The sequence below is a fragment of the Sorghum bicolor genome, chromosome 3 (assembly GCF_000003195.3).
Source record: "Sorghum bicolor cultivar BTx623 chromosome 3, Sorghum_bicolor_NCBIv3, whole genome shotgun sequence".
Classification (NCBI taxonomy): domain Eukaryota; kingdom Viridiplantae; phylum Streptophyta; class Magnoliopsida; order Poales; family Poaceae; genus Sorghum; species Sorghum bicolor.
In genome coordinates, this window is record NC_012872.2 from 8,084,712 (window position 1) to 8,096,815 (window position 12,104).

A 12,104-nucleotide genomic window follows, 5' to 3' on the forward strand; every position below is an offset into this window, starting at 1 on the left:
CGTCGACAACGTCAAAACTTGTACGCGCGCGCCGGCCGTCTCACGGAGTCATATGGATATGGGCCGGCATGGCTAGCCGTAGCAGCGTGGCGTAAATAATGTTAATCGACGACGGTACTGAATCCCGCGTTGGACGAATCCCTACTAGTTGATCGTTGTTGACAGCGTATGTGCATGCATGCTCATCCGGTAACATATAGATTAATTGCTTAATCAACTTGGCCGCCGCCCATCCAGCTTGCATTGTAGCGCATTGACGTGGACGTGCATGCCTGCGTCTGCGTGCGCCAACTCGTGGGTCACGACGTCTAGCGCAACGCCGCCCCCTTTTCGTCGTTCCCAGCACATCACTCCCGCGCGCGCACCGTCGCCGGGCGCGGCGGCCGTATGCGTGCGTGCCGTGCCGACCAGCTGCCAGGTAAATTAAAGGTCACCACCACATGCCGTAACGGCCACCGGATTCCCGCCCTTATCCTCGCGCGCCATCGAGCCAAACAGCAATCCGCCCGCGCGCACGACCACAGCGAGCGCGGCAGCGCGCCTATATATATATATATATAAACGTAGCAGCTCACCCACACCTAAAGTTGCCTAGTACGTGCAGCTGCAGCGTCGTCCTCCCTCCCCTCCACCCATCGAATTCCATTCCATCCTTTGCTTCCATTCCACTTCAAATCAAAGGGGCGCGCGCATCGCATCGCATCGCATGCTTGCTCTCCTCGCGATCAATCAGAGTTCTCTCTGTCTCTGATAGTGATACATATACCCTCTGCTCACTTCTTGAATAACTGCTCCGATCCGCCGACGAACAAACGTACAACAGAATGCACCCCATGACGACGAGCTGCGAGTTCGCCGCCGTCCTGGCGCTCCGGTCGAACCGCAGCCGACCATCATCTCCGCCGCCGCCGCTGCTGCCGGCTTCCGTGGCCAATAAGAAACCCGCTGCCTCCTCCTCCACCTCCACGCGACGATGGCGCTGCGCGTCGTCCCGCCGCGACGACGACGCGGATGAGTTCAGCTGCAACGGCACCGGCGGCGGCGGCGGCGGGGGGCGGATGGTGGACGAGGGGATGGTGGTCCTGCGGCGACGGATCCACGAGATGGAGGCCCCGGAGCGCGGGTGGGAGCCTCCCCAGGAGTGGGCGGCGTGGGAGAAGGAGTGGTACGCCACCTACGACGCCGACGTCTGCCACCTCCTCGGCGTCCTCCAGGCGTTCCTCGTCAGCTCCCGGCCCGGCGTCGGCGTCGGGCTCGTCGCCGTGCTCGCGCTCGCGGTGCCGGCCTCCGCCTTTGTCCTCGTCTCACTCCTCCTCGACGCTTCGCGGGCGATCGTCTCCAGTCTGCACCAGTGATGATGCATGATCGATCAAACTGACAACTACACGTCGCACGCACATCATCCTTTTATATACATTCTTTCGTTCCTTAATTACTCTGTCATCACACGCGATACGTACGTAATGATCTTGTCCTTTATTATAACTCTGTATTCATGACAATTGCTAGGTACAAACAAGAATATCAAAAAGTGAATGTGACTGCTTATGAGTATCTAGCTGCATGATTCTATCTTTTTTGTATAAATAACACCGCTAGGGGTCACTGTCGAGTCTGGGTTCAACCAGCAGTGACTTTCATTTTCACATTTTCATATACTTTATTATTACATTTACATATATGTTACTATCTAATATTTTAAATTTGATATTAATAATGCATACATAAGTATACCAAAACAAGTGGATAACGAAGAAAGGATGAAAACGGTCGGAAACGGTCGAAAACGGAATTATAATGTGGAAAACGAATGCAGTCGGTACAGAATATTTCTATATTTTAGCAATTAAAGAGTACAAAAAATAAATAAAAATGGTTGTGAAACCAACTAAAACTGATAAATTTTTATGTTTGACAAAATTCGAAAATAGTTTCATAATATAGAAAACGATATCATAATATAGAAAACGAAAGCGGTCGGTACGGAATATTTCCGTTCCGTTTTCATCCATCATATTAGAAAAGATATACATACATAATAGGTATGGAGACATTACAAACCAAAACCCATACAAACATAATTACACATGATGGCCTCATTCCTACAAACCAAGTGGAGCGCACCCACTACTACTGATTATTATTACGTGAACATCTCTGACTGTGTAATTGAGCACATCATTTAAGTACATCAACGCATAATAAATTAGTGCATTCTCTTTTGCTTCACATGTCCGAGCACATGGTCTACCAAAGATGCAAACAAAATGGTCTGCTTACGAGTTCAAAATATGATGTATATACCTCATTTATTAAAATCATTATTTGATTTTTTTTATGACAAGCATAACATTCAAAATATGCTTGGATACAATTATTTTTTTTCCTTATTTTTATGAATACTTTTAGGTATTCACGCTTAAAAGTATTTGTTCAGGCACCCATCGTTTAGTGTTTGTTCGAGCTATACAGTCAATTAAACGTGACTGATTAAACAAAAATACGGCTACTAGACATTAAATAGCATTGGAACGTTGTGTAAATGGACTACGCCAGTGGCGGATCTAGGATTTTAATCATGGGAGTACGAACGAAAACGATATAGTTCATCGATATGAACATAACATAATTAGATCACTAAACAGTGATAAAATAGTTGTGAATATAGAGTGTTAAGGTTGTTATATAAGCTGAGTAGACTAGCAATTATGTATAACAATGTATTATACATATATATATTATTAAAAAGTATACATATTAAATGTTTTTCAAAAAAAATTGGGGGGACAGCTGTCCCCCATGCTACTACTCTAGAACCGCCACGACCATTACGGCAAATATGTCCTACACGTACTCCAGTGGATACAATGTGAATGGAACTGCTCTCTCCACAACGGAAGGCACGAAATTCGGCCCGGTCATGTAGCAGGCCCACTAATAAGACGGCCCACGGAAGAGCGCGCAGTTCAGGCTCGGAGAGCGCACAATGCAGCAGACAAGAGAAAGACACGGGCACGCTCGATTAGTACCACCTCGCCTGCCTGACGAGAGCCAAATGGGAGGGCTCGCTATAAAACAAAGGCCAGGGGCGACGTTGCTCCATACTTACCTGGATGGGGTCGATGGGCGATCAGTAAGGCCCATGGCCTGGATCAGTGGCCCACATTGCACTTTTGGTGGGTGCGCTGGTCTACCATCTCCCCAAGTGGGAGAGTGGACGTCGTAATTTGTGGTAGAGGGGGTACGCGTTCGCGCGGCCCCTGCCAATTCTGTAAATTAAATTTTGGTCCTCTTGCCAATTCCTTAAAATTAAACTTTGGTCCCTCTTGTCTTTTCAATTGGGTCCTTGGTTTGGTTGCAAGGTGAAGTTTTCGGACTAATCTTTATAATCTGGTCCTGTGCGTCTTGTTAATTGGGGTCCTTGCTTTGGGAGTTTTTTTAATCAGGTCAGCTGAAGTTTCGTTACAGCTTCACTGTATATATAGTTATTATATGTTTATTTATTTATATATCTTGTGCTCAGCCACAAAGCAATAGCACAAACACTTGGGCCTTGCATGGAATTGGGCTCAATTCTAGACTATAAGCTCTGGGCCAAAATTGGATCTCTTTTTCCTTCCATTCATGCCTTGTGTCCCCCATTCACGGGCGGACGGAGACATCCATGCAATCGGACAGCTCCACATTCCACACCCTGTACGCCCCGAACGCCGCGATGTCGACAACCAGCAGCGCCGCCTTGACCCCTGTTGGGGAACGGCTGCATCCTTCCCCCTGGTAGCGTCGAAGGTTATCCTTCACCCGACGAACCTCCGACGTCTGAAGCGTTGGAGGATATCCTCCACTGGAAAATACTAATGTTGACGACTCGTCTTGTCGTGCTAAGTGTGTGCAGGAACTGGGACACCGGCGGAGGCCCACAAGCAAAGAAAGGGGGGGAACCTCCGACCCTCCCGGGTCCGAGGATGGCGAGAGACGCGGCCAGGCCGAGGAACCTCCGACTCAGGCTGAGGGACCTCCGACACTGAAGCGTCGGAGGATCTGCGATTGGGCGGAGGATCCAAGCCTCCGTCCAGCTGAAGCCCCAGACAGGGGGTAAACGAAGGGCTCGCAATGTGAAATTACGCGGGTGACTTAGGGTCAATAGACTGTGATGTAAGAATATGCTGGAATATCCCCCCACCGTCATGGGGTATTTATGTAAATGTCATTAGGTCGGTTTCCGGGCCCTATATAAGGGGCGTGATGCCTTCATTAATAAAGAGGGAGAGCATTCATTGTATTCACCTACTGTCGAGCTCACTGTTCACTACTGTTCACCCTCTCACGGTACCGAGTGAGAAGGTCCTCGATTCGCTGTGCTGCTGGGGAGTGCGCGGAGCATTTTCCCAACATTGGCGCCCACCGTGGGGCCGAAGGAACACCTGCGATGGCTGGAAAGAGAACAAGCACCACAAGACCTCGGGCAAAGCCCTCCAGGAGAGGAAGGCCGAGAAGGGCCGTGCGGAGCACATATGCGACCGTGGAGGGGGAAAGCTCTGAGGGCGAGCAGCCGGAGCCCAGCCAGGAACCTCCTCCCACCGCAGGGCCGGCACAGCCCTCGGCCACGCAAGAGCTCCAGCTACTGCAGACGCAGCTGCAGAACCTTCAGCGGGAGCGAGACCGAATCGCTGCCGCCTACGCCGCCAGCCAAGAGGCAGGAGTGGCTGCAACGCAGGCGACTGAGATCAGGCAGCAGCTCTCAATCTTGCAGGCGGAGATCCTTAGCATGCAACCTCCGCAGCCGACGATCCAACCCACTGTTCAACCCAGCGTCGGTCCAACAGTAAGTGCGCAGCTGACAGACTACGGTGGTGCGCTGAGGAGCACATTGGACCTTCGTTCCCCTTTGTCCGAAGGATTACAAACCTCACCTTGGCCGGCAACCTACAAACCCATCACGCTACCCAAGTTCAACAGAAAAGCTGACCCACGCCAATTCCTGATGAGTTTCGAGGCAGCTGTAGCCTCAGCTGGGGGGAACGAAACTGTAATGGCGAAATCCTTTGTGATCGCGGCCGAAGGAGATGCCTTGGCATGGTACTCGATGCTCAAACCCGGGTCCATCTACTCATGGGAGAACCTTCGAGATAAGATTTTGGCAAATTTCCAAGGGTTCGCTGTTGAATCACTAACCTCCACGGACCTGTTCCAGTGTCGCCAGAGTCAGGGAGAGGCACTGCGGGAATACTTCCAAAGGTTCGTGCAGACTAAGGCGAGAGCACCCGGCGTGCCGGAGGAGGTTGCCATTGAAGCAGCCATCAAAGGTCTTCGCATAGGACCCTTTGCAGCTCACTTGGCCAGAGAAAAGCCAGCATCCATGCACGAGTTGTACCATGAGTTCGAGAAGTATTGCAGGTCAGACAACGACTACCGCAAGAGGTTGGAAGACCAAAACTCTCAGAAGAGGCAGAGCAATGATAGAAACACGCAGAAGAAGAACCTTAGCCAGGATGAACGCCGACCACAGCGAGAGGCTGGTGGACAAATGATGAATATTGAGCAACCGAGGAATGACAGGCCGGAACATAACCGTCCACCGGCAGAAACGCGAAACTCGGAACGCAGACCCAATCAAGCCGGAAGAGGGGGTCGAAACGCAGGATGGCAAAAAAATCAAAATCAGCGGCCGCAGAAGCAGTATTGTTTCTTCCATGGAGAGGAGAAGGGTCACTCCACCAGGGATTGCCCGGATGCAAAGGAAACCCAAGAGAGGATCAAGAGCAGGTCAGCTCCACAACCTCCGACACCGGTTGCTCAACCTCGGGAGGTGAATCACACATTCCCTCAAACCTTCTACCACTCATATGTCAGAGGATCAAGCCAGCAACACCTAGCTCCAGTCCAGCCTAGCGCGCTAGCCTCCGCTTACTATCCTAGCTTCCTACCAGCTTGGCGCCCAGCCCAGCAACCCACGGATCACAACCATCCTCCACGACCTCCACAGATTACATACATCGAAACCCCGCAGCCCCACCAGCAGTCGCTACCTCCTCCCCCAAACCAACTACAGCTACTCCAAGCTCCACCTCCACCAAAAACTGAACCCCACCCAGATAATCAAATCGGCCCTCATACGCCGCTGCCTACGATAGGAATGAGCCTACCAATAGCCGGGGGGTCCTCAATGGAATTTTAGACAAAGAAGCAGAAGAAGGATCACCTCCGGCTTGTCAACAACATCGCAGTTCAAGGGCCGGTCAGATGCACTGATTGGTCCAGAACCCCAATAACCTTCACCGAGGAAGATCTAAGGTTAGAAAGCTACCCACATACGGATGTCATGGTCGTAACAACAAATGTTGCAGGTTGGGGAGTGAGCAGGATCTTGATAGACTCAGGGAGTTCCGTAGACATAATATTTCCCGGAACCTTCGACCAAATGAAGCTCAGTAGAAGCCAACTTCAACCTTCGGAATCACCTTTGATTGGATTCGAAGGGAAGCAGATACATGCTCTGGGAAAGGTCGCCCTGCCTGTATCCTTTGGCACATCTGAGAATGCGAGAACAGAGTATGTTACCTTCGACGTGGTAGACTTGCACTACCCGTACAACGCCATATTCGGGCGGGGATTCTTGAACAAGTTTAATGCGGCTACTCATATGGGATACCTGTGCATGAAAATCCCGGCTCTGCACGGAGTGATCACTATTCACGGAAGTCAAAAGGAGGCAAGAAACATAGAGAAGGCAATCTACAAGTCTTTCCGGAACATAAATTCTGTGGACTCCACACAACAAGAAACTTCCCAGCCACCAGACATGCCAAGGGGGAAGACAGACCTGGCCGATCAGGAGGAAACGAAATGTGTCCCTCTGCAGGAGGCCATTCCAGATAGGAAGGTCACCATCTCCGCCACCCTCAGCAGAGAGGAGGAACTCGAGTTGCTGGACGTGTTGCAAAAGAACCAAGATATCTTCGCCTGGAGTGCCACTGACCTGCAGGGGGTCAGCAGAGACATCATAGAACATTCACTGGACATTGACCCAAGAATGAGGCCGAAGAAACAAAGGCAGAGGAAGATGTCTGAAGAAAGAACCTTAGCGGTGAAGGCAGAAGTACAGAGACTTCTGGACGCGAATGTCATCAGAGAGGTCATGTACCCAGAATGGTTGGCAAATGTGGTCCTGGTCCCCAAGAAGAATGGCAAAATGAGAATGTGCATAGATTTCACAGACCTCAACAAGGCTTGTGTCAAAGACTCCTTCCCCTTGCCAAGGATAGACACCTCTGTTGATAAAGCCGCCGGTTGCCAGAGATTTTCACTGCTAGATTGTTTCTCCGGATATCACCAAATCTGGCTCAAGAAGGAAGATGAGGTAAAGGCAAGCTTCACAACCCCATTTGGCACGTATTGCTACACCAGAATGCCCGAAGGTCTCAAGAACGCTGGAGCAACCTTCTCCAGAATGATGGGGAAGGTTCTGGGAAGTCAGCTGCAGAGAAACATCATAGCCTACGTCGACGACGTTGTCGTCATGAGCAAGCGCAAAGAGGATCATATCAAGGACCTGCAGGAAACCTTTGTCAACCTCAGATCTGCCGGGCTGAAACTTAACCCGAAAAAATGTGTATTCGGGGTCAACAAGGGAAAAATGCTGGGATATATCATCAGCTCTGAAGGAATCAGAGCAAACCTAGACAAGACAAAAGCAATCATGTCAATGGCAGAACCTTCGAACAAGAAAGAAGTGCAAAGGTTGACTGGCCGAATAGCAGCCCTCAACAGATTCATTTCAAGATCTGCAGAACGAAGCCTTCCATTCTTCAAAGTGCTGAGAGGAGGAGGCAAAACAGAATGGGGTCCGAAACAATCAGAGGCCTTCAGGCAGCTCAAGAACTACATTGCGACCAACCTGGTGGTAACCGTGCCCGAGCCAGACACTCCACTACTGTTGTATGTGGCTGCCTCCGAGCACGCCGTCAGTGGTGTTCTGGTGCACGAGACAAGCGACAGTAAAGGAACAATGCAAAGACCTGTCTACTACGTATCCGAAGCTCTGTCAGGAGCAAAGTTGAACTACACGGAGATTGAGAAAATCGCGTACGCAGTCTTGTGCGCATCAAGGAAGCTCAAACATTACTTCCAAAGCCATGAGATCAAAGTACCCACTACACAGCCATTGGGTGATATCCTTAGGAACAAGGAGGCATCCGGACGTATAGGAAAATGGGCAGCCGAACTATCACAGTTCGACATCACCTATGTCCCTAGAATCTCCATCAAATCTCAAGCCCTGGCTGACTTCATGGCAGATTGGACACCTTCGAACAAAGAAGAGGGGAAGGTAGTCGACTAGCCGTGGACGTTGTATACAGATGGCGCCTGGGGTCAAGCAGGAGCAGGAGCAGCAGCTGTTCTAATCGCACCATCTAGACTCAAACTAAAGTTTGCTGCAAGACTCGAATTCAAAGCAACAAACAACATAGCTGAGTATGAAGGGCTCATCCTCGGGCTGAACAAAGCTAAGGCTTCAGGAGCAAAAACCCTGCTCATCAAAACAAACTCCCAGTTGGTGGCAGGACAAGTGGAAAAGGAATACCTAGCACACAACCCGGAGCTGGCAAGATATCTGGCCGTCGTGAGGGGCCTGGAGAGAAGGTTCAAGGGATTCACTCTGCAGTACATTCCGAGAGCCGAGAACTACGAGGCAGACGAGCTAGCAAAAACAGCAGCCAACAACACCCCCTTGCCAGAAGGAACCTTCTACCAAATCGTCGCAGCACCCGCAACTGAATCGTTGCCGAAAGCTTTTTGCTCAGTCCTGCTCACAGAAGGCGAGGATTGGAGGCACGCATTAGTTGACTCCATCAAAGGCAAAACAGCTGCAGATGACGAAGCATTAGCCAAGAGGATGGAGGCAAGAGCAAGGAATTACACCATCATTGACGGGGTCCTGTACAAGAAAGGTGTAGTCCAACCTCTGCTGAAATGCATATCACAAAGCGAGGGCAGAGAATTCCTGCAAGAGATACACTCTGGAATATGCGGGTCTCACATTGGACCTCGCGCATTATCCACTAAAGCATTAAGACAAGGCTTCTACTGGCCAACTCACATCAAAGATGCTGAAGAAATAGTGAAGACATGCAAAGCCTGCCAAACCTTCTCACCAATTCAGTCAGGACCTTCAGCACCAACCCAGCTTATACCAGCATCATGGCCGTTGCAGAGATGGGGAATGGACCTGGTAGGACCAATGCCAACTGCCCAGGGGGGAAATAAGTTCGCCGTCGTGGCCATCGAATACTTCACAAGATGGATCGAAGCTAAACCACTGGCAACCATAACCTCCGAAACAATCAGGAAATTTTTCTGGCAGAACATAGTCTGCAGATTCGGAGTTCCAAGCTTGCTCACAGTTGACAACGGAAAGCAGTTTGATTCAGATAGCTTCAAGGAATTCTGCCACCACATAGGAACTAAGATTGCCTTCGCATCCGTCTACCACCCAGCGTCAAACAGGGCAGTAGAGAGAGCAAATAGAATAATATTCTCTGCAATCTCCAAGACCTTACTCAACCTACGAAAGGGGAAATGGGTCGACGAGCTACCCAGAGTTGTGTGGTCTCATAACACAACAGTCTCAAGAGCAACCGGGTTCACCCCGTTCAAGCTCTTGTATGGGGAAGAGGCGATGTTGCCCAAAGAAATCAAACACCAAAGCCTACGCTCCATGAAGCAGCAATTGGCCGAAGATGAAGAATACTGCAAGGAAACTCTAGAATCACCAAGACTGGAGGCAATAGAGAACATTACCAAGTACCAACAAGAAACCAAAAAATGGAGAGACCGCAAGGTAGTACGGAAAAACATACAAGATGGGGACCTGGTACTTAGGAAAAGAGGAGATCACCCAAACGCTGGTAAATTGCAACCCAAGTGGGAAGGACCTTATACAGCAATACAAGCGGGAAGGTCGGGATCCTTCTACCTAAAGACTTCGAAGGTAGAACCTCCACTCACACGTGGAACGTCGACAATCTACGAAGATTTTACATTTGAGTGTAAGGATGACCCCTGCAAAATAAGCGCCGGCATCCATGTCTTTATATACACTTGTTTTCTTTTTCTCTCTACCTTTTTGGCAATCCAAGGTCTGCACTCTTTTCCTCACAGGGGTACTCCTACTAGGAGGTGAGGTTTTTAACGAGGCAGAACCTATGTAAAAACCTCTGAGACATAAAGAGGAATCCACCCCAGAACAAAAGCCCAATAGTCGAAAAACAGCCAGCAACGAGGCTGTAGCATTTGACAAAACATCACGTGATCAAAAGGACCCTCCACAGCTTTCAGCCAAAAGCTAAGAAAGCTTGGAACGTCCTCAAAGGTGAAAAAACACCAAATCCTTAGCAGAAGACCTAGCCAAGAGCCGGGCAGCAAGGACACCTTGGCCAAAAGTGAAAAAGACTTGTCCTCCTCAGGCATCACAACATGGCCAGAAGGGACAAAACCTTCGAACCTGACAAAGACCTGAAGACAATCAGGCATCAGGGACTATACTACTTCTGCCAAAAGGCAGCGAAGTTTTCACATTCAAAAGAAAGACATCAACGAAAGTTACATAACCTTCACCAAGATAAAATCGAAGGTATCCTGCTACTCCAAGCAGACCTCGGGCACACAAAATGTGAAAATAAAACAAACCCTACGATAATCCCCAGTCATGTAAAGTAGAACCAACTACCACAACAATCACAACAACCATCCGTAACTCGGAAATAACTTCTAACCTAACAAGGTACGCGCGATAAATGCACGAAACCCTATAAAACCAGGCACACCATGCCCCTCCTCCCTCAGTCAGGATCAGTATACACAGACCCAACCAACAAGTGCAAACCTAGCAATCAAAAAAGAAAAATCCTAGGCCACCATGGAAGCAGGAGTTAGCCTCACAGCAGCAACAAAAGTTGGTACTGCACGAAGCTTCGTAATACTAGAACCACGGCGTTGTGATGAACATCGACCACAGAGTCGTGTACAACCACAACAGAAGCAATGGAAGTCAGACTCAGAGGTCTCTGAAGGGTATCGCACGAAGTCTCGTAACATCCCTTCAGAACCTACTGAAAGCCCTAGTTTGGTTTTGGATAATTGATGAAACCCTAGTACTAACCTCTATACTAAGTGTGTGTAGACTTAATGAGGTTGGTACATGCCAAGTGATGGAGCAAGTGATGATCATGGTGATAATGGTGATGACCACAAGATGATCAAGTGCTCAACTCGGAAAAGAAGAAAGAGAAAAACAAAACCCTATGGAGATCAAGGCAAAGGTATTGCTTAGGGTTTTGGTTTTGGTGATCAAGACACCATAGAGGGTGTGATCACATTTAGGATAGATAGCCATACTATAAAGAGGGGAATTCTTTGGCTAAGCGGTTATCAAGTGCCACTAGGTGTCATTGTTCATGTGCATGCATTTAGAACCTAGTGAGCTAACTTAACTCCTTCGAAGAAAATGTTTGTGAAAATGCTAACACATGTGCACTTTGATTCGGCGCTTTTCGAGAAAATGAAGTGTATATTTTCTATTGCGCCGGTGGCAAAATTTGGAGAAGTCACGGGAGTGTTTCTCGCTGAGGAACACTCACCGGACGCTGGCTCAGAGGCACCGGACGCTGTGTCTGAGCGTCCGGTGTGCAGGCTGCCTGGCCCAGCTAGGGTAAGGCAACGGACGACAGGCACCGGACGCTGGCCTGTGCGTCCGGTGGTCCGTGTCCGGTGTGAGGTCCGTTTCGCAGACCTCTCTGGGTGTGAGTCCGGTGAGCACCGGACGGTCCGGTGGCTTAGCGTCCGGTGACCCGCAGGTTTGCGGAACTCTCTACGCATGAGTCCGGTGTGCACCAACCTGCTCAGCGTCCGGTGCTCTGCAGGTTACCGTTAGACTCTGACACGCGACTGACGTTGGAGCACCGGACGCTGGTGTTGAGCGTCTGGTGCCCCTTTAAGAGCGTCCGGTGACCCCGTATTTCGCCCAGTGAAAGAGCCAACGGCTCTATTTGTTTGAGGGGTTATAAATACGTGTTTGGCCGGCTTAGGGCTGACTCTCTTGGCAT

At 49.7% G+C, this 12,104-nt stretch overlaps 1 protein-coding gene across 1 annotated transcript; it reads left to right on the plus strand.

Moving 5' to 3' along the window:
* On the plus strand, positions 559-1,646 carry LOC8079043. The gene has a single exon (XM_002455239.2). It carries the CDS (start codon positions 825-827, stop codon positions 1,353-1,355), a length of 531 nt encoding a protein of 176 aa, XP_002455284.2. The 5' UTR covers positions 559-824; the 3' UTR covers positions 1,356-1,646.